This window comes from Apus apus, chromosome 7 (assembly GCF_020740795.1).
Source record: "Apus apus isolate bApuApu2 chromosome 7, bApuApu2.pri.cur, whole genome shotgun sequence".
Classification (NCBI taxonomy): domain Eukaryota; kingdom Metazoa; phylum Chordata; class Aves; order Apodiformes; family Apodidae; genus Apus; species Apus apus.
In genome coordinates, this window is record NC_067288.1 from 271085 (window position 1) to 294519 (window position 23435).

Genomic DNA, 23435 nt, shown 5'->3' on the forward strand with positions numbered 1-23435 from the left:
AGAGAAACTCTGCATCCCTCAAGGAGTCTGAATTTTGAAAATGTTAAAAAATATGAGATAAGGAGGGGTCTTGGGATGTTTTTGGAATTTCATCTTAACTAGTTCTGAAAATCAGTATACGTATGTTCTTGTCCTGCAGGAAACAGATTTTTGGCCATCAAAAAATGCCTCTGAACAGTAGGGATTTCCATGGTGTATTTTTAAATAGTTAAAACCAACTAAGGCCTTAAAATGGACACCTGCAGGTAAAGGTGGAACTTTAATTCAACAAGCTAATTAAAAAACAACATTCCCATTGGTCCTATTTAGAAAGTAGCCTCAAAAATCCCCCAGCACCACTTCTTGTGTGTCACTGAAGGGATTAATTTGAAAATCAGTTTATTTTCATCAGAGCAATTACCTGGCCTCTATTTACCCACTTCTGAAGCACAAAAGAAAGATAGACTTACCACCCAATATGTAACTTTTAATGTTTATTCTTTTTAAATCAACATGGAAGAAAGACACTTTGGCTCCCGATAACCAGGCATTTCATGGGAAAAACCAGGAAGCAGAAGGCAAAGCTGCTGACTGCTCGCTGTGTTAAAGGGAGCTCAGCTTCATCTTCTGTCTCCTTTATTGTTCCCTGGGTTCTGCAGGTAAATTACAGCCATCACCCCCCTGTAGTGGTGTAGATCAGGCAGAGCTGTTCCCAGGAAAAGGACATCACTTTGGAGGGCTCCTCCTGAATGGCCCTGAAATGACTCTTCTTGCCATTCAACCCACCCCCCTGCTCTGAAAAACAGGTACTGGAAGGTGCTCTAAAGTCTCCCTGGAGCCTTCTTCAGGCACTGGAGCAGAGCTGCAACCTGTGGTGAAGACCATGGTGAAGCAGGTTGAACCTCTCAGCCCCTGGAGGTCCATGGGGCACCAGATATCTACCCTGCAGTCCCTGAAGGAGCCAACATAGAAGGAGGTGGACGTGTCCAAAGGAGGCTGTGACCCTGTGGAGACACTGTGCTGGAGCAAGCTCCTGACAAGATGTGGCCCTGTAGAAAGGAGCCCACATTGGAGCAGGTTTAGTGGTAAGACTCACGAAGAGCTCATGAAGAACTGCAGTGCATGGGAAGGACTCACAGTGGAGAAGTTCATGGAAGACTATCTCCCGTGGGTTTGACCCCACGTTGGAGCAGGGGAAGAGCAAGAGGAGAAAGGAGCAAGACACAACATGTCATGCATTGACCTCAACCCTCCTTTCCCGTCCCTCTGCGTTGCTTGGGGTGAGTTGGTGGAGAAATTGGGAGTGAAGCTGAGCCCAGGCAGAAGGGATGGGTTCGGGGAAGGTGTATTTAGGTTTGTTCTTCTTTCTCATTATACTACTCCTTTGTTAATTGGTAACAAATTAAATTAATTTCCCTCAGTTGAGGTTGATTTGTCCATGACAGTAACTGGCGAGTCATCTCCCTGACCTTATCTGTCCCCATGAGCCTTTTGTCATGTTTTCTGTCTCCTGTCCAGTTGAGAAGAGGGAATGATAAAGCAGGTTGGTGAGCACCTGACATGCAGCCAAGGTCAGCCCACTCCAGGAGGCCATGTAGCTTGCCTTTGGGCATAGGAGATGAAGAGACATATGGAAATGGTAGAGATGTTCTGAATGACTTTTTCACCTACACAAACAGATGACATCATTTCAAAATTACTTATAGCCCATTATCCAGAGAAACTTGAGAAATAAATGTGTGGGAATTTACACATGCCTCAAACCACTCAGCTATACCTGTCCTGCAGAATCCAGTCATTGACAACTCTATTCAAGGCAAAACCACGTGAGAAATTTAAGGCGTGTAACCTCAAAGTCAAATCATGGAATCATGGAATTATTTGAGTTAGAAGGGACCTTAGAGACTATCCAGTTCCAACCCCCCTGCATGGGCAGGGACAATTCCCGCCAGACCACATTGCTCCAAGCCCCATCCAACCTGCCCTTCAACACTGCTAGGGATGGAGCAGCCACAGCTTCTCTGGGCAACCTGGGCCAGGGTCTCACCACCCTCAGAGCGAAGAATTTCCTCCTAATATCCCACGTAAATTTCCCCTCTTCCAGTTTGAATCCGTTATCTCTTCTCCTCTAACTTCCTGCACTTGTCAAAAGCCCCTCCCCAGCTTTCATTTCTCACCTAAATCTCCCCTCTTCAAGATTTGGTCCATTCCCCCTTGTCCCATCCCTCTCTGCCCTTGTCCCAAGCCCCTCCCCAGCTTTCCTGAAGCCCCTTCAGGCACTGGAAGCTGCTCTAAGGTCTCCCTGGAACCTTCTCTTCTCCAGGCTGGACACCCCAGCTCTCTCAGCAGGTCTCCAGAGCAGAGCTGCACCAGCCCTTGCAGCATCTTTGTGGCCTCCTCTGGACTCACTCCAACAGCTCCATGTCCTTCTTGTGTTGGGGGCTGCAGAGCTGGACACAGAACTCTAGGTGGGGTCTCACAAGAGCAGAGCAGAGGGGCAGAATCACCTCCCTTGACAAAAACATAGGAAACAAATCAGATCCCACGTAAGTTGGCAAACAAATTTCAATATTGACTATTTCCATTTTTGTTTATTTGTTTGGTTTTAAATTCCTTCCATGTCAGTTCTAGACCAGAAGACTAAGCAGCATCTTTATGGCTCTCTTGTTTTCATTTAGTAACTTTAGTGATTGTTTAAAACTTCTCAAAGGAGCAAAAAATCAGTATCTTGTTTTTTTACAATGTGTAAATGAAGCACAAAATTGGTACATCTGTCCTTTCATATCCTTCTTTAGTCAAAGACAACTGCTAGAGTTTAACAGCGCATGGAGTGAACAGAAGATGTTGGAATCCAGCCTTAGAGCTCATATTTATTGCCAGCATTTCTAGGCCTGTCAGGATAGAAGGACCTAAACATAATTTGCATTTGAATACAGTTCATGGTTAATTAGGTTACCGGTATGACTGAGGAGGCTAAATAGTGCCCTCTTAGCCATTTGGTTTTGTTTCACTACAGCATGTAGGTAAAGAACCCCAAGATTTCCAGTAAATCCTGCACTTGGTTTAGGAAGTTCACACAAAACTATGGGTAGAATTGAATTAAATGTTTCTTTTCAAAATCTGTTTTATCCTCTACTTCAGTACTCTGTTCTGTTGCTCTATAAAAATGATGATCTAATCATGTATTTGAAAGTGCTTGAGCAGTTCCTTGTTTGCTTGGTTTTTAATCCTGATTCCTTAGTGCATATTCAAGGTCAAAATTGTCAAAGAAGCCAAAATAACCACGCTCCAAAATCAGAAAGAACTTTAAATACTGTCTGGTCATCTGAGAATCTAATTATCTGTTCATGATCTAAAATTAATTACCGGCATTGATGGGAGGATTGTGTCTCCATTGCTAGGTTAAAAAATACAGGTCCTACAGGGCAGTAAAAGCAACTCTTTCTAGTTTTCATAAAGCTTAGAGTTTTATAGATTATTTCTTTTACCTTTCTAATTCTAACCTGTGCGTTTCAACTCAGGGAGGTGAGCAAAACAAGACACAGAAACCCAGCACTTGAACTTGATTTCCCCACAAGTCCTGCTCATAAGGAATTAAATGTGTAAAAATCATAGAATCCCAGACTGGTTTGGGCTGGAAGGGACCTTAAAGATGATCTAGTTCCAACCCCTTTTCACAGGCAGGGACACCTCCCACTAGACCAGGTTGCTCCAAGCCCCATCCAACCTCTATCGATACAGAAATAGATCTCACTTATTAAAAGACTGGTTTATGATCTCATGGCATAGATTCCATTTTGGTAGCAGATGGTGCTGCTTGTTACTGATGCTGAGCACATTTGTTTGGTAGTAGAAAATGTAACACTATCGACAGAACAACACATTTAATATCTGAAAATAAAATGAGTTCCTATGTTCTGAATAGGAATGTTAAAGTCCCAGGAGACCTAGTTTTGTCTGACAAGATACAACCTCTGATACATATTTTTTTTTAGCTATATAGCCCAAAATATTTAATAAGGTAAAATTTAAGGTGCGTAGCCTAAAAGTAGAATCATAGAATCACAGAATCCCAGACTCATTTGGGTTGGAAGGAACTTTCAAGATCATCAGGTTCCAACCCCCCTGCATGGGCAAGGACACCTCCCACCAGACCAGGTTGCTCCAAGCCCCATCCAACCTGCCCTTCAACACTTCCAGGGATGGGGCAGCCACAGCTTCTCTGGGCAACCTGGGCCAGGGTCTCACCACCCTCACAGGGAAGAATTTCCTCCTCATGTCTGACCTCAATCTCCCCTCTTCCAGTTTTAATCCACTCATCCTTTCACTCCAAGCTCTTGTCAAGTGTTCCTCCCCAGCTTTCCTGGAGCCCCTTCAGGCACTGGAAGGTGCTCTAAGGTCTCCCTGGAGCCTTCTCTTCTCCAGCCTGAACAGCTCCAACTCTCTAAGCCTGTCTCCAGAGCAGAGCTGCTCCAGCCCTCTGAGCATCTTTGTGGCCTCCTTTGGACTTTCTCCAGGAGCTCCATGTCCTCCTTATGTTGGGAGCTCCAGAACCGGACACAGCACTGCAAGTGGAGTCTCACCAGAGCAGAGTGGAGGGAGAGAAATCCCCTCCCTGGCCCTGCTGGCCACACTGCTTTTGGTGCAGCCCAGGACATGGGTGGTTTCTGGGCTCCAGTGCACGATGACGGCTCATGTTGAGCTTCTCATCCACCATCACCCCCGAGTCCTTCTCCTCCAGAGTGTTTTTGATCCATTCTCCACCCAGCTTGTTTTTGTGCTCAGGATGCAGAAGGAAGATACTTTGCTTTGGGACTCTCTGTGCCATAAATCTTTGCACAGGGAACTCCTTTGAGTTGATGCATGATCTTTATGTTTTCATATACTGTTCTAAAAAAAGAAAAGCTCCGACTATTCCAGCTGAGGCTTTGCTATTGCTTTACCTGTGAATCTTTAGCTTTGATTTATCCATCTTGCTTCTGGAGCCATAATCCTTGCCAAGACTTTGTTTACCTTGTTGCTGCTCCCAGACGTTGTGCAGATGGCTGATGCATGAGCCTTAATCACCCTCAGAACAGGAGTGTTCTTATTTGTATTGTGAAATTTGCATCAGGTGGTTCTGGTCTCAGCTCCACTTCTACTCACACAATGGATAATCATATCCTATTGAATCAGACTGGAATTTAGGACCAAGTACTGCCAGAAGTCCACAGTGTATCGACAAGCCCCAAAACTAGTTGACAGGATGTGTTGACTCTGCACATCTCTTTGTTCTCTGTATTTTTTTCCCCAAATGTGAGGGTTTTCCCCAAAAATTTTACTTACTTCACTTAATAACTGACACCAGAGTGCCCATGTTTGTGTCCCTTATATTCTGTGTCCTGGATGATTTAATATTAACTTTCAATCTTTGTTTCCTCCCTTCGTTGAAGCACCAGCAGCACCAGAAGAAAACTCCATTTCCACTCAAGTTCAGAAGGAGCAAAACAAACCATTTAGGAGCAGTGTGTGAATTGGCTGAGCTGGCAGGTCACCCCCTACAAAAGAGAAGTGTCCTGTTTGCACAACATCCCTTCAGAACCTCAGTACTCCAAATGAGCTCCACCTGCACTCCATTCTCACAGCTCTCACATCCAAGGAGCTTGGGTGAGGGAAGGAGAGTGCTCCCAGGTAAGGCACTTGGTTAGTCACTTTACTTTTCCTTTTTAGCAAACATATTGGAATTGTTTTCCTTAATCCTGGGCTCCCATCCACTTTTTAGGATCTGTGCAGGAGAAATGAATCTTTTCTTCATCCAAACACAGCTCTCCCTATACTTTACTCATAAGTTTTTTTCCTCTGCTCTGTCTGCACCACTTCTATTCCCTGTGTAGAAATTTGTTAATACATTTAAACCTGCCAATCAATGCAAATTAGATCAAATTATATATATGGGGGTTTATCTGTTTGGATTATTGCCACCTTTGAATGAAAAAAACCTTCTCCTTCAAAGCAGAGGTGACCCAGGGCATAGAATAAGAGAGAAAAGAGCCAAAGGGTTTATTAAATTTGACACCTAATCTTTCCATCAAGCTTATAAAAATAAGACTGTGCTGTGGTAGTGGTCTAGAGCATTAAATGAAAAAGCAAGATGTCATGTTCTGAGCCACTGCTGGAAAAATCTTCTTTTCATATACATGGTGAGAAGTTGGTTCTTACTTATTTTGCCATACAATCATGTAGTTAGCAGGCTGAAGAGCTGCAGCACTTAGGAAGATGAAGCCTTGTCCTAAGTTTGGGAAGATGGCTACAATCCTAATTAAAGGTCCTTCTCCTGAAAGCAAGAGGCTTTGGAACAATCGCAGGTGAAACCTTCCAAAGTGGAAAGCTCATTGGCCTCCCGAGGGTGGCTCGATTGTTTCAAGTCAAACAAAACGCAAAACCAAGAGCATCATGTGCTCAACTCAGCCCCTCAAAAGTTCTACAAGTATGTTTGGGTTGGAAGGGACCTTAAAGATTATCCAGTTCCAACTCCCCTGCATGGGCAGGGACACCTCCCACCAGACCAGGTTGCTCCAAGCCCCATCCAACCTGCCCTTCAACACTTCCAGGGTTGGGGCAGCCACAGCTTCTCTGGGCAACTTGTCCCAGGGTCTCACCACCCTCACAGGGAAGAATTTCCTCCTCATGTCTAACCTCAATCTCCCTCTTCCGGTTTTAATCCACTCGTCCTTTCACTCCAAGCTCTTGTCAAGTGTTCCTCCCCAGCTTTCCTGGAGCCCCTTCAGGCACTGGAAGGTGCTCTAAGGTCTCCCTGGAGCCTTCTCTTCTCCAGCCTGAACAGCTCCAACTCTCTAAGCCTGTCTCCAGAGCAGAGCTGCTCCAGCCCTCTGAGCATCTTTGTGGCCTCCCCTGGACTCACTCCAGCTGTGTTTGGGCTCCAGAACTGATCTCTCCAGAGCAGAGCAGAGGGGGAGAATGACCTCCCTGGACCTGCTAGCCATGCTTCTTCTGATATAGCCCAGGACACGGTTGGTTTCTGGGCTGCCAGCATACAGTGTCAGCCCATGTTGAGCTTCTCATCACCCCACGCCCCCAAGACTTTCTCCTCAGAGCTATTGTCTTCCCTTCTTAGAGCTCAGACTGCAGATGAAACCTTAACAATCAAAATATTGAACTAATGGTAAAAATCATATCTCCTGGGTTACAAACTGCTGAGGGAGTTGATCTGGTTTCAACTCACAACATTCCTAAGAGCAGCTTTTCCCACACTGTTCAGCTCACTGATCCTGGGCTGATCTAAATGTTGCAGTGAATTAAAGTGATGTCTCTTTCAAGGTTTGAAAAGCAGCACCTCAGGTGGGCCAGATGCTCAGTTGGTTTCATCCAGGTTCTTCTGTGGGAGTCAATCCATCTGGTGTAACACCACACTTTTATCAACCTGGGATCGGGGGAAAAAAAACCTCCTGTGTTTTTGCTGAGGATGGAGAGAAGACGTTAATTTCAAAGGCTTTCTATTTTTAACTGTCTCTTTTTCCCTCTTCATGGCTGAATTTTATGAGCTGCTGGATCTGTCAGCTGAAATGACAGATTCCTAACTCAGCCTCTGCTCATTTCTGGAGAGAGCTTAATGTATTAAAGTTCGTTTTAATGGACAATTTGCCCTCTTGATTAGTTGGCAAATAAATTGGATTTTTTTTTAAAAAAAACAAACTGCTGCTTTTTATGTGGAACTGTTGATAGCTTAGGTGACCTGTCATGTTGGAATTGATCAAATCAACTGGTTTGAAAAATGTATTTCAAAGAGCACTGGTGGCTTTAACCTTATTGAAGTTCAGTGGAATTTAATGTAGCAGCTTGGTTCCATCTTCTCAACTCTGGGCTGTGAAACCATCTACAGCAAAACCAAAAGATTGAAGCAAAATGTTTTTACTTAAGGATTAAATCCTTTCTGGTTGGAGATCAGAATGGAAGGTGTTAGACATTTCCACAACTTCCAGAAAAATATATCTGACAAGAAAGCTTATATTACTGGTTTAAAAAAAAAATATTGCCTGCTTTCCCCTGCCTGCTCTTCCCTGCCTACTGCCTTGCAGACAGAATTCTTTGGCTAGATCCTACCAGGAGAAACCTGTATTTCCTTGCAGTGTCACTGTGCTTTGGCACTGGGCAGGAATTATCTTGTACTCTTCTGCTGATCTACCAGAGGGATTTCAGAAAAGAGGCAAATTAACAAAGCTGATCAGATCCTACTGTGCCTCCTCCAGTGAGAGCTGAAGAAGCTGCCACACATGGAATAGGACCTCTTCTCTTGCCTTTGGATTTAGCTCATTGCCTACTCCAACAACTTATGGAATGTCCTTGCCAGTTTTTTTTCGCCCCAATAATAGCTCCAAAATAAACTAGAAGAGACTCTCAACCTGCCACAAGTATAAATTTCTCTCCCAGGTGATATATGGAGCACTTTCTGCATGGTTCAGGGACAGTTTCTACCAGCTGCAACTGTTCAGAGTTGTGTCATTGTGACTGTACTTAGAAATCTCACCTTCATGATGATATATTATCCCAGAAATATGTGTAGAGAAACTTTTCTCAAGCTATTTTGAGAATTAAGTCATTTGTGATTGTTGATGAGAGGTAGAGCTTGCTTACCTCCAGGAAAGTTTTTCTGTGACCAAAATAAGGCTGTATTTCAGTCTGGCCAGAGACATCACTGCAGTGACACATTTTGGGAGGGGATTCTTTAAATCTGAGTCTGAGGAGGATGAGAATAACTTGGAGTGTGGAAGGAGGTTTTCAGGAAGAGGCTGGTAGGATCACCCTGCTAACTTGAATGGAAAACCCTATAAAAAAGAACAACTCATGAAGATAATGCTTTTAATTCTCCAGCTCTGCAGGATCTTGCAGGTGATGATCCAGTGATTACTGTGCAACAAGTACGTTCAGGAACAACCTAAAATAACCTCATTGCTCCAATTGTTGAGTTGAGAATGGAAAATACTCCCAGAACTGCTAGAACCATTGGCAAACTTTGCAGAAGAGTCCTTCTTTGCTGCTTGCCAACTTCAGGGCTCTACAGGAAGAGAAATGGTTTCACTAAAGCCACTGTAAAGTGCACCACAAGCACCTGTGAGAAGCATCATTTCTTGCTTTATTTCTCAGGCACTTTTTGATCAACTGCTGCATCTGGTACCTGGCAGAACACGATCATTTACAGGCCCCATTGTGGTTTTGAAACAAAATTATATTTATATTATAATTATAATATTATTTAACCAAAACAGTTCCAACTTAAGTATGATCAAAACATAGCAAGTCAGCAAAAGAGATCATAGTAGGCAATGTCCCTTAAGCTTCACTTAAAGTGCCAAATGCCAATAAATATAATGATCCACCTCCAGCAGGGTCTTTGCCCAACCCCTCCTGGGTTCACTGATCCATCCATACTTCACAGCAACATCACAGGGCAAAGTGAGGCCACGAGAGTCTTAATGTGTCTGTGAATACCTTATTTTTCTTGGGAAAAAAAACCACACCAAAATAGGAAGAGCAAAAGTAAGAAAAACTCCTTGAGTTTTTTGAGACAAAGCTATTTTAACAAGTGTAAAATTAACCCCCAAAACCCAATCTGCTGCAAGACAAGAACTGTATAAAAACCCCACAACTTTCTACATCTATTGCTTATTTTTCCTATCATTATGTTTGAGTTGGAAATTAGGTAAATGGGCTTCATCCATCCCAGTTCTTCATGCCTTTTCTGTCTCATTAGCTCTACAGCCCAGACCAATGATACATTGCTGTGATACTGCTGTGTTTGAAGTGCATGCTACAGATTGGAACTGCCTTCAACAGCCTGTTCAAGACCCTGGATTGTTCTTGTTCATTGTCATTAGTGGGATTTGATTCTGATGAGAAAATGACATCTAATAGCAAAGGTTCTTTTCAGATCTTACTACAGACCTTTTGCTCAGCTCATTTCTAGGGGAGATAACTGCATCTATTGAGATAATGCACCAGATGTTATTCAGGGAATGACTATCAATTTGAACCAGTATCTGTAAAATCATCTATTTTCCAAATGCAAATTGCTTTCTCTACATGCCCTTTTCTTTCCAGCATAACCACCCTATAAAACGCTGCCTTTTTAATCTATAATTCCTTGACATCTCAGCCTCAGCTGAGAATTTATGTGGTACTTTTCTGTTGTTCCCTTTTTGGGCCCTGACAAATTTATTTTTATCCAGTCTGGCAAATGGATATTTTCCTTCTGCAAACATTCAGAAAGGGAGAGAGATTCCAATCAGGATCTCCCACACCTTGAATGCAGAATGGCAGAGGAAGTTGGTCTTTTGTACCAGGCATCAGGTAGAACAGGACTTGATTTGACTCTGCCAAAAGACAGGCCAGGTGAATATGCAATTGTTAATGCTGCATTCCTTGGATCTCATTATTGTGGGGAGAAACTGAAGGAATTCTACAGGACTACATCATTCCCTGCATGTGAAATGCTGGGAAATTCTAAGGATAATCTCCTCTGCAAGGAAAAAATAATAATCAGTGGGTATAATTTGATTCAAGTGACTCACATCTCCATTAAAGCAGAAACATATAGGTCAGAACCAGGACAGTCAGAATATGTTGGTGGTGGACAACCAGCATGAGTCAGAAGTGTGCAGCTGCAGGAACAAAGGCAAATCACATCCTGAGCTGCACCTGCAGGAATATTCCTAGTGGGTGTTGAGATGTGATCATCCCCTTCAGCACTTGTCATGCTAGACCTGGAGTTCTGGTCCCCACAACTAAAGAACAAAGCAGAGGGACTGGAGAGGGTGTGAAGGAGGGCCACAAAAGATGATCAAAGGGCTGGAGAACCTACCCCGTGAGATAAAACTGAAGGAGTTAGGTTTTTTCCTCTCTGGAGAAGGCTTGGGGGACCTCATCAGAGTGTCCCAATTCTTGCAGGGTGGCTACAAAGAGTATGGAGGCTCTCTCTTCACAACAACCTACATGGAGAAGGCAAAGACCAACAGGAACAAGTTGGACCAGGAGAGGTTTCATCTTGACAGATTAAAGACATTTTTTACTGTAAGAACAACCAATCACTGGAACAACCTCCTCATGGATATGGAAGAGTCCACATCACTAGAGGTTTTAAAGATGTGATTGCACAGATAATCTCATCTAGGCTCCCTTTCCCACTAAAGGTTGGACCTTCTGAGGCCCCTTCCAACCTGTGCTGTTCTGTGATTCTGTGATTCTCTGAGGCAATAAAGCAAATATAGCAAATAAAGCAAAACACCAAAACCATCTTTGTTTCTATAATGAGTGAAGACAGGACTTATTCAGATCCACAGTTCAATTTCTGAATGCAAATAGTAACAAGAAATGAAACCCAGGAATGTGGAAGACGTTGTTTTCAAAGCAAAAATACAAACACTGGGCATAAGCAATTAAGGATTCCCTCTGTTTTTATAGCAGAATATGCAAATTTGACATTCTAATCAGACTTCTAAAAAAAAGGCACCCAAGCAAAACCACTAAGGACATCATAAGGAGTCCAAAGTTGAAGCCTTTTTGCTCTAACTTTAATTGCTTGGCTGTAATTCAGTTGAGGGCAAGGCACTTCAGGAGGTTATCGTTTTGCTCCTCCCAACTGTTTCAAAAGTCAAGTACAGTTTCCCCTGACAAAACATGGAATTTTTAGATGGAGAATTTACAGCAGAGCAGCATGCAGAGAATTCATTATAGCTCAGGAGAAGGAGGTGATGGTTATTGTTTGCATAATAGGTTTGCCTATTGCAAACTAAGGGTAACTGCTGAACTGGCTTCATGAATGACATCCATTTTTCCAGCAGCTGAAGGTAAGTGTGAAAGAAAGAGGGTCAAAAGGTTGATTATATGAAGTAAATAAATGGGATACCCTAGTAAAATGTGGATTTACCACCAGGGATCTACACTGCTATTTAATGCAGATTGACAGGACAAAGGAGCCAAATAACTGGAATTTCAGGTCTAGGAGGCTTTCAGGACAGAAAGACTTGATGCTGTGCAGCTCTTTTGTGGGTCTCAGGTTTGGACTTAGCATTTTTGGTCCCAGCGATTGCATTTCAGCCTTCTGCCCTCTTCTGAGGTTTTGTAATATTCTAAGATTCTGAAACCAATTGAACACAAGGCATCAGAGTCCTACAAGACTTGAATTCTGCTTCAGGGCTTCAGGCTAAAATGGAACTAGGTCTTGGAATTTAACACAGTGGAAGGTCGCTCTTGTTATTTTGAGGCAAATTTTCTTAACCCTGTCTCTTAAGTTTTCTCTGGGGTTTTATCTGTCCTAGAGAAGGGACAGGAGGACCCTTATTTGCCCACAAGTCTATTTGATAGTCATTGCAGGCTTGACGTGTAGCAGTCCTTGTTAAGAAACCTGGTGATCTTCACATAAACAGGCTGACCTTTGTAACTGGCATTTTGTCAGGATGGAGGAAGGAGGGGGAGAAAAGAGGAGGAGAGCAGACAGGGAGAGGAGCCTGTACTACTTGTTGCTGTGAGGGAAAGTGTGTTCTGAAATGAAGAGACAGGATGCCTTTTGTTTTTATAACCTCATCATGCCTAGATACTTCACAGCTACATGGACACCACGTTTTTTCCTTTGCTAACCGTAACATCTTTCCTTCCCTCCTTTTCTTTCCTCCTCCCTAAAGAAAATGAGAATAAAAACCACAGCAAGCTACATTGGTTGTGGATGCCCCCTTCCTAATAGAGTTCAAGGTTGGTCGGATGGAGCAACCTGGTCTAGTGGGAGGTGTCCCTGCCTATGCATGGGGGTTGGGACTAGATTATTTTTAAGGTCCCTTCAAACACAAAGTAGTCTGGGCTTCTATGATAAATCACTGCTAAGATCAGCTCAGTCCACAATTCTTTAGTATAAAAATGCTTTAAACCCCTGACAGGAACAAACCGAAGTGATGACAGAGGAGTCCTGGGTTTCTGCAGAGCCTTTCCCAGAAGAATCTGGAAACATAAAAATATCAGACTGGCAAATGTACATGAACACTTTCCACTAGAGATAACTGAGAGAAGACAAACCCCTTAAGCTGGACAGAAATGACAGTTTCTTTTGAAGATCACAGGTTGCCCAGGGAAGTTTGTTACTGCCCCATCCCTGGAAGTGTTCAAGACCAGGTTGAACGGGGCTTGGAGCAACCTGATCTAGTGGGAGGTGTCCCTGCCCATGCAGGGGGGTTGGGACTAGATGATCTTTAAGGTCCCTTCCAACTTAAACCATTAGGGATTCTATGTAGCACAACTATTGCCCAATCATGTAATCCATAGGGTCATTGTGCTTCCTGATCCCGTGCTGCCTGACACAGGATGCCTTGCAGTTTGCTAATCGCAGACTCTCAGCCAAAATATCCATAGGAAAATACGGGTTTATTAGCCCTAAACGCGCCTGCCCGTAGATGGAAAAGGGGAAACGGAGGAGGGAAAGAGAGGGAGGCGGAACCAAGCTCCATAAATGCTGGCTCTGCCTCCCTCTCCCACACACACCTTGAAATTCAGCACACACTCTGGAACCACTATGCGAGGAAAAAGGGAGATTTTTTTCCACCGAGCGAGCTCGTGATTTCCATACAGAGAGCCCAGGAGCGCCGGGAAGGGGCGGGGGGGATGAAGGGGGAATGCTTCGCTTACCCAGGGCCGGGAGGGGTATAGGGATGCTCCCGCAGGAACATTGCCGCCCATCCCTCTCTCCCCACCACCCCAGCGCCTCAGAGCAGCCGCCTCTCCCCGCCGGGGAACGGGATGGGGAGGAATGGGGAGGAATGGGGAGGAATGGGGCGGCCACAGCCAGGAGAGAGCGGGGGGATCGGCTCTGGCGAACCAGTCTGCGGAAAAAAAAGAAAAACAAAACACACAAACAAAAAAACCACCACACAGTAAAAAATCTGAAACAAAGGCTTGGCCGGTGGGTAGGGGCGGGAGGCTGGGAGCGGGCATCCTCTTACCCGGTCGATACGGCCGCCGTGGCTCGCCGGGTTGCGGGAGGAGGAGCAGCAGCCTGCCTGGGGATGGGGGTGGGCTGCCTCCCGCCGCACCGACTCCCCCTCAGCCCCGGCCGTGCCCCCTACTGCCAGCTGTGCCCCCCCTCGGCCGTGATCCCCACTCTCGGCCCTGCCGTGCACCCCCTTTTCCCGCCCTCCTCCTTCCCTCCGTCCCTTCCCGGAGGGAAGATCGGCGAAGTCCCGCAGATCCCGACCGCAGCCCGGGCAGCGGCCGGTGTCCCCTCCCCAACCCCCGCTTTGCCCCCCTCCCCGGCTCGGCAAACCCCCTCTCCTCCTGCCCGCTGCTGAGATCCCACCATTTGTTCGTCTTCCCTTCAGGATCGCTACCATCACCACCACCACCAAAAAAATAACCCAGCCCAGCTCCAGCAAATCCTCTCCCTCCCCGCAACTCCTCTTGCTATTCGGATTCCTTTCCCTCTCTCCTCCTCCTCCCTCCCCTCTTCCCCCCACCCCTTCCCTTGGCTCTGGGCTCTGGTCTCTCCTCCGCACACACGCAGAGGCGCGCAGGGTGTGAAGGGCTGGTCGGACTCGCGGCTGTGCCACGCAGACCTGCCGATGGGTTCCCAAGTCCCACCACCACGCCAAGCCTCCCTCTAGCTTGAAGCCGACAGCCATGGACTATATGCTTGGAGCCGGGATGCGTTTCCCCCGCAGCCGCTTCGCCTCCTGCAATTTCACCCGGTGAGTAGGTTTCATTTCGCGGGCAGGTTTGCTTGTTTTCAACAAAAAATAACAACAACAAAAAGACACTCTTAGGATGTGAAAAGGAAAAAGAAAATCAAGGTGTCGATTGCCGCGCCCCGCTCCTGAACCTGTCAGCCTCCAGGCTGGCTCCACTTTCCGAACTCGAAGGAATGAGGAGGAACCCACCCCCGGTGCCCACAGGAGATGTTCCGCCGGGAGCCACCGCTCCCGGCACCAAGTTGCAGCCCGCGCCGCAGTCTCACTCGGGGGGCTTTGCCGTGCGCTGCTTCTGCACCACATCGTGTTCATGTGTCCAGCAGGCGCTCTTACCTGCCCCGTCCCCTGCTTTAACCCTTGCAGACAGCGCTGTTGGAAGGGCTCAGCACCTCTCCCTGCCTAGGAGAGGAATCGCTGGTGGTGAAGGGGGTCTGGGAGTCTGCGGTGGAAAGTTCATTTCTCTTGCTGATCCCCAGAAGAAGCTAGGATTGGATGCGGGGTGGGGAAGGGTTCTCCAGCAGGGATAGGAAAGGATTTCCAGACTCGAGTAAACGTGTCCTGTCTGTTGGGCGGGCAGGGGGGGCCGGGTTGCAGCCCCCACACCCCCCTCCCTTGCCCTCTGCTGCCTGCTCTGGCCTCCCTTCCCACAACCTTGAATCCCATCGCACCTCCTGGTTTTATTTATGACCATTTTCGGGAATACCTGTATTTTTGCAGGCACCTTTGAACCTTAGGGTATCTTTTTGAATCGAGTAAAGGCTTCTTGGAAGGAAAAATAAAGAGAAGCGAGGGAAATAAACACTTTGTTTAAAGAAAAAAAAAAACAACCAAAAAAAAAAAACCACGAAAAACAAAACAAGTGCTTTACAGACTGCTATTTGTGGGTAATACTTCCAGTATTTCTGTGTCTGACTAGCGGCAGAGATCCACCCACGTCCATAGCAGAAGGTAGGGAGGCAACATGGTACTTCTCCCGGGGAGATATTGACCGTGCTCCACTTAACTCTGTGGTCTGGTGTGCAGGATGAGTGTCTGTGTGTGTGTGTGAGCGGTCATGTCTCCAGAGCAGCACACGCAGAGATCGCCAGGTGTTAGGTGGAGGTGCCAGTGAGAAAGACGCGAGAGCCGAATTTACTGACTGGTGGAAAGCAGAGGACAGATCAATGCTCCCTTCCATACGGTGCTCCCGAGAGTGCTTCCCCACACCCTCCCTTCCCGCCCCCCCCTTCCCCCCTTTCCCCCCACCCCCCCCCCACCCCCAAATTGCTGGCTGATGTTGGGAAAGGAGGAGTGAAAAAGCCCTTCATGTGTGGGATCCAAAATTCAACCTTCCCTCCAGCTCGTCTCTTCTCCCAGCAGCTCCAAATCCCCATGTCTACTTCTCAGAGTGAAGCTCCATTCTCCCGGAGCCTCTCCTCCAGGAGAGGTTTTCCCATTCCCCTCATTGTCCACCTGCCTTCTCGGCCCCCTCCGCACACACCTCCTCCTTCCCCAGGCTACTTCGCCCGGGTTTGGGGTGATTCACCAAATCCCAGCCATTTCTCCTCAATTACCCACCTCTGAGGCTGCTGCTGGGATCCTCCGGCACCAGGATGCTCAGGAAAGTTTCCGTGCAGTCATATCCCTAGGTATAGAGAATTACCTAGGTAAGTGCGCTTCAAATCTCTACCTGAATTTTAATTCCTTTTTCAATATTTTTTTTCCTATTACCTTTTTCCTAAACCTTGGGAGGAAAAAACCGCAGGAAGTCCTGAGGGGATTAACTCACTGTAGGAATAGCTCGCCCGGTGAGCATCGCCTCACCGTGCTAGTTGATTGCCAAGAGATTTATGTGTCCACCAGCAGAATGTTTCCCGGGTTGAAGAGCACTCCATATATTCCCTCAGTGCTGGCAGGGGTGGGATATGATAGGACCAGGGATGAGTTGTTCAGATCGCAGTGAAACGGTGTAAAACTGACCCGGGTGTGACCTGGGGACGTTTCTGTAGTCAGCAGAAGGAGAGGGGGAACACACACACCAAATCCTTTGCATACAAGCATTAAAGAAATCAATGTAATTAATGGAGGGTTAATGGGCGATTGCAACAAGCGAGCATGAGGTGTGCTCAGCAGAGAAGATGCCCATTAGCCTTGATGGTTTATTTCCAGCGTTCAGTGATCCCAGACCAGAGAATACTCTCTGCTCACATTGGGCTGCATGACTCAGAAAAAACAAACACACAAACAAACAGGAATGCGTTTTGTTTTGCTTTTGCTTTGGTTGGTTCTTCTGCTTTTTGTTTTTGTACAAAAAACTGGTGGTTTGTAAGTACCTCCCAAGGGAATAGTCCCAAACAACCCTCTTCCCTTCCTTTCCGTGTCCAGCCTCCCTGCTTGTCTGTCTGGAACCTCTGCCAAGGATAACCTCCACACCCCCACCCGCCTTCACCGCCCCTGGGGCCAGGTGGCTTTTGTGACTTCTTTTTGGCCAGAGCTTAATTCCCAATTTTAAGTTCTGGCAGCGGCGGGCGGACACCCAGGGAGAAGGCTGTGCCAGAGGAAACACCTTTGCAGGTGCATGTTCCCCTTCAGCCCGCCTGCCCAGCCCCGGACTTCACCCCGCTCCCTTCCCTCCGCCTGTGCGCGTCCCCGGGGGCGGCACCGCGGGGAGCGGGGGCGGCGGGGGCGGGGGGGGAGCAGCCGCAGCCGGAGGGGCTCGGGCCGAGCGAGCTCCCGGCCTCCGGCTGCGGGACGCCCGCCCGCCCCTCAGCCTTCCCGCGGCCTCTCCTCAGCCTCCCCCAGCCTCCCGCCCGTCTCTCCCCCCGCTTCCCCTCCGCCTCCCCCCGCCCTTCCACCAGCCTCTCCTCATTCTCCCCCCGCCCCTCCCCAGCCTTTCCCCGGATCCCCCTCCGCCTCCCCTCAGACTCTCCCCACCTTCTCCCCAGCCTCCTCACAATCTCCCCTCCGTCCTCAGCCCTCGCTGCTCCCCCGGGTTGTGCGGGGAGGGGAACCAGCCCCAGGGCTCGGGCTCTGCACCCCGGGAGCCGCCGCGGGGCGCCGGGCCCGGCAGCGGGCGGGAAGGGTCAGGGCGGGTGCGGAGAGCCCTGGCTGCGCCTCAGGGATGCAGCAGCCCATCCCGGGCTGCAGGAGCACCAACTACATGTAGGATGGTGCAAAAGATGAGGGAAAGAAAACAGGGTGGAAGCTGGCGCGGGGGGACAAGGGGAGCTGCTTTTCTGGGGGGCGACGCTTTCTGTGCCACCGTAGAGTCCGTCATGCATTAACAAGGTAAGGGCTTTGCGACCAGCCATCCGTCTTGCGGCTCACTCCGAGTGCATTTTCTGTCTGCCGTTCATTAAGTGTTAAATCGTTTAGCGCAGGCTGGGAAGAGAGCGGGATGGGGTGTGATTTACTGTTCGGGAATGTTTTTCAAAAGCCTCCATCAGTTGTGATGATTCCTTGTAGAGATGAAGCAAGTGGATGTGTGTGAAGTGAATTCATGACAGGCAGAAAAACGTAATGTATGCGATGAGTGAAGGGTGTTTTAGCATCAAAATCGGTCGTGGATCCATATCAAATGAAGGCCAGTATGAGACAGACCCCATTTGGAAAAATAAAATAACATAGAGAGTAATTCAGAGACACGGATCTGACAAGCTAGTCTGACAGAAGAATCCAAAATAAATTATTTCCTAGAAAAGCCCAGATCTAACTTCATTAAAATACAGCATCACAAAAAAAGGCCGTAAAAAGAAGTCCAGACCTTGTGGAGTCTGTATTTTCCAAGATGAGGGGCTGACACATTAAGTACATAGCGATAAAGCCAGTGGCCCAGCTTACAAGAGAGAAGAAATAACATCAGAGGAGCAATCCATTTAGATATCAGACTTTACAGACTTCTGTCAACACTCAACTCCACCAGGAATTGCTCATTTTAAAGCTCTCTGGGCTTTATAGCTTTGAGAATAAGAACATTTGACTTGTATATCTTCCTCTCTGTAGTATCTTAAGTGTAGCAACAGAACCCTAGTCTTAGATTGTCAGAATCCCATGAAGAAAATTCTTACCTTTGCCCAATTTTCTCTCTAAATCATATACATAAATTAAGCAGGGGAGGGATTAAAAAAAAAATCTGTGATATTTTCAGTGAGCTGATCCACCTCCAGTGAGAGCTCAGCTCCCCAACAGAGCCCGAGGTCACTAGACTCACTGTGTTTGAGGTGCTGGTTCATGGAATGCTGAAAGACTTGGAGTAGAAACCTTCACTGGGAAAGATGAAAACAAGCAGCTGAGTGTTTTCCATGCTGCAGAAGGCAGCATTTGTACAACCAACCAAACAACTTGAGGAGCTTCCAGTGATGTAATCTCCTCCTCTCTCCCCCCCCCCTTTTTTTTTTCTCCTGCTGTCTGAAAGTCACTGTAGAAAATTAATTACAGGAGTCTACTCATTGTTTACACTAATGTGAAAAGTTATTGCTTTAATCACATAGATTGCAGTGAGTTTTCATTCCTTTCAGTCCCAGGCAGAGACAATGACTTCTGGGACCAAAATATCTTTACTTCATTTGGATTCATTTGAAATTGAGTATTCATACCTGACTATGACCAACGAAGTGTCTTGCTTGAAATGCAACAAATATTGAAACCAACTGAAAGCTCTTTTTACCTGCAAGTTCGCTTCTTCAGCAATTTTGGAAAATTTAAGTGGAAAACTGGAAGATCAATCCATTTACCTAAGTTTTTGCTTAGAAAATAAAGGGAGTGGTGGGAAGCACTAAAAGATACTTTCTGGAAACACTGTTTTCTAAGCTGCCTAGTACAGCCCTTTCTTACTCCTTCCAAAGTTTTGTCTCTCCTCAAAATCTGAAGCAGACACTGATTTATTTCTTTTTTCTCCGCTGAAATACTAGTAATTTCATATTGGAGCAAAACAATCAGAAATACATTTCAAAAAATAAAGCCAAAATACTCTTCCAGAAAGGTGGCACTGAAGAAAACTCTCCTCTTAGGCTGCTGCAGGGAAGAACTCACAGCTAGTTGTTAGTTATCTGAGTTGGTTAGAAGTTATCTTACTTTTTTTCTTGGTCCCATCCAATACCCTCTGAATGCTCCAACCTCTCTGATAAATCAGCATTTTCCTAGATGCAGTTGAGGAACATGAAGCTCTATTTTCCGTGTGCCACAAAATACAGCCCTGACAAGAGGAAAGGACACTCTGCCAGGTTAGGGCTTTCCTTGGTTAACCAACAAGCTCACAGGGGCCACAGCTTTTGTTCCACTTTCAGAAGAAGCTTGACCAGGCAATAAACACTCTTAGCTAAATGAAGACTGTGAAGCTGTAGTTTCTCTTATAATGAGGTGAGATCCTGAAGCTCGTCTCAGATACCGTGGCTGTAGCAGTCACATTAACAGTGATTAGAAAACTCTGCTCATTTGCAGTAACACCTTCACTGCCACATCTACCAGCACTTGATTCATGAGAAAAGTGGTTCATGAGGTATTTATTAGACATTGTCCAGGAAAGGACTTAAATCTAGGGAATCAAAGCACTACTCTATACCTTTAACCCCATATTAGTCATGACTCCTGAGAACTCCGTCAAGCTAATTCAGTGCTTGTAAATCTATCAGAAAGAACAAAAACACCTGGTTAACTGAACATGGATGGCCACCCTGAAGTCAAATGGGATTATTAAAATCCACTATAAATCTGTTTCTTCTTAACATTTTTTTCTTTCTCTATTTTTAAACAAATCTTTCTTTCCAAGGAGGTTTAACGTGACTGGTGAAAAAATAACAATGCATGCTGAAAAAATGGTGGTGTGGATTGAGGAGGCAGCCCGAGAATATCCTTTTAATTAGCTGTTTTTCACCTAAAATCAGTCCCTATTAATTAGCAGTTTGGAGGAGAGAGAGAAGTAATATTTATTCCAACAAATCTTCTCTTGAATAATTTTGTTGGCTTGTTTTGTACTTGATGTACAGCCCTAAAGGCTGGAATTGCTGAATTTTGACCATGAAGTTTTCCATCCAGGTAGTTTATAGATAAATGTGTTTATTAAATGATTCACTCTTATTTATAAACCAGATGAATTTCTTCTTGTCTTGGCTGGGGAAAGCCTAGAACATTTTCTTAGTCTTTCTGGAGGAAAAAAGAGGCTCTAATAAAGAAAACCTCTGCTCCTCACACTGCAGTGATCTGTGACCTCTACCACACTACATCTCTTCTGTACTGAGAAGATCCCAGCTGAAAGCTTCAAGCTTCTCAGTAGTAGCTCAGCACCTTTCTGCTCAATCAGGATTTGTTTCTCTATGAGCCCCAACAAGAAACTTTGATTATTTTGTACTTATGTGGTTTTAGACTATCAAAAAGGCTAAATTAGAACAGTTGGGATAATGTAATTTGTGACAAGGCTCTAAAGCCCAGACTCTCTGTCCTTGTGACATGATATTCACAAGAAAAACATCTTTTTTTCTCTCTAATTTGGCAATTTCTTCCAAATTTGTGTAAAATCAAGATTCCCTAGGAAGCTTTGATGTTCCATTTACATGAGCTAGCTGGCAGCCCAGTACACATAGCATATTTCTTACTTGTACAATCAAGCATTGTGAATTATCCATCCTGAGAGGCAATTAGGTCCAGACTGGCTGGAATCTTTGCTCAGCCAGCCATAAAGTCTCTTACTATAAAACATTTAATAGCTGTAACATGAACACCTAAGAGAATCTGGCTCCTGCCCACATACTAGTTACAGGATTAAAGTCTTGTGGCAAAGGGACTTAGGAAAAGTCATCCAATAGTTTACGGCAGGATGGGATGTATAGATTCCCTGCCTGAGCCACAGCTCCCAAACTGAGCTTATCTTCTTCTCTTCATTATTGTACAAACAATATTAGTGCTTGGACAGCTTGAAAGAAACTTCTGGTTTAGTCAGACTGACTATTCCTTTCGTCTCCATCCTCTGCTCAACTTCTGCAGAATTTCCAGGAACAGAAATGGGAAGTAGCAGCAAAGAGTTAACCCCTCCGTTAGTATCATGAACATTTTTCTTTTGTATTTTAAGACATTTTTGTCATTCAACAATTGGGAAGTCCTCTACAGACACTAATTGCTCAAGCTTTACAATACCCTTCTTTCCTCATCTTATGAACAGAGACGGTAATTAAAGAAGGTTAAGCAACTTGTCAATGGTTATAGAATAAAATCAGTTATACTTCAGGGTAACTCCCCTCTGAGTACTCTCCTTCCTTTAGAAACTGAATCTTCTTCAGCTCAACAATCTCTTGGTGAGCAAAGTTTCCTCCCACCCCACCTCATTTTATCCCGACATGAGTCCTTCTGCGTTAGAGAATAGCCAGATGGTAATTAGCTGATGAACTGGGCCAGAAAAATGACTGAGGACTAAGTTATGGGTAAAAAGGAGATCTACTACTAGATGTAATACTCTCCAGTGAGAGCTCCATATTTAATTTTAGGATGTAGTCTTTGCAAATCTTAAAGATCTTGATTTCCATTAAAACAACCCAACCAGATTGGTGTAGCAGAGAATATTGAACACTGCTTCAGTGTCTAACCACCCTCATAGTGAAGAATTTCCTCCTCATGTCTAATCTAAATCTCCCCTCTTCCAGGTTTGATACATTACCTTTTATCCTCTCCCTACAAGCCCTTATCCAAAGTCCCTCCCCAGCTTTCCTGGAGCCCCTTCAGGCACTGGAAGGTGCTCTAAGGTCTCCCTGGAGCCTTCTCTTCTCCAGGCTGAACATCCTCAACTCTCTCAGCCTGTCTCCAGAGCAGAGCTGCTCCAGCCTTCAGATGATCCCCATGGCCCCCTCTGGACTCACTCCAGAAGCTCCATGTCCTTCTTATGTTGGGGGCTCCAGAAGCTCTACGTGCACTCTTCCTATGTGCACAGGACAGAACAATCCACCTCAGATCATAAGTCCTAAAAAAAAATGAGGCTGGAAAAGACCTCTGAGATCATCAAATCCAACCATCAACCCAGTCCCACTATGCCAACTAAATCATGTCCTGAAGTGCTACATCCACACATTTTTACATCCCCTCCAGGGATGTCAACTCCACCACTTCTCTGGGCAGCCTGTTCCAATGCCTGACCCCTCATTCAGTAAATTGTTCCTGATATCCAATCTGAACCCGCCCTGGTGCAACTTAAGGTCATTTCCTCTCATTCTATCACCTGATAGGACAGTGTGATCATGACACTTCAGATGAGGCAGTGAAAGCAAAGAGACAAAAAGTGATAAACCCAGGATCTTATAGCAGATGAGACCAATCTCTGAGACTCCGACTATTGCTTTATTCTTTATGTAAAATTCTTTTCTTTCCTGAAACCAGGAGGTGCTCTACCACACATTTAATTCAGTTTGCTCCTACAACCTCTGTATGTCCCACATGCCTGCAACAGTCTTTGAAAAAATCTCATTGAAACATGAATAACATTGCAAACTGTTCTCAGGGCACTAGCATTCATTGGAGAATTGGAGTATGTAAAATGTTGAGATGTTTTTCACACTGTAACCTTAGGAAAATTCCTTAGGCTGGAAGTTTTAAATTATGTTTTAATAGGGGATACATATTTATATCTCTCTAACTGCTTAAAAAAAGCTAGTCTTGGTCTTCTCATGCTTCAGTGGCTGGTTGGTTAAACTGAGGCAAAAGTTTACTTCTCCAGGGTTTTATGTGAATAAATGGTTGATGATCTTACATGTCTTTTCCAACCTTAATTAATTAATT

At 45.6% G+C, this 23435-nt stretch overlaps 1 protein-coding gene across 4 annotated transcripts in view; it reads left to right on the forward strand.

Annotated features, from left to right (window-relative positions):
* The first annotated feature begins 14453 nt into the window (after positions 1-14453).
* The window catches only part of BRINP3 (BMP/retinoic acid inducible neural specific 3), a 129267-nt gene continuing 120285 nt past the window's right edge, over positions 14454-23435 (forward strand). For 2 of the 4 annotated variants that reach the window (XM_051625230.1, XM_051625232.1), the window contains exon 1: positions 14454-14699. Coding sequence is in view for 1 of the 4 variants with exons in the window: in XM_051625232.1 (XP_051481192.1) it covers positions 14632-14699 (68 nt within the window). In the remaining 3 variants the exon portion in view is untranslated. Of the gene's footprint in view, positions 14700-17235; positions 17253-17935; positions 17967-23435 lie in introns of those variants that run through there. The other 2 variants (XM_051625233.1, XM_051625231.1) reach the window with 2 other exon arrangements.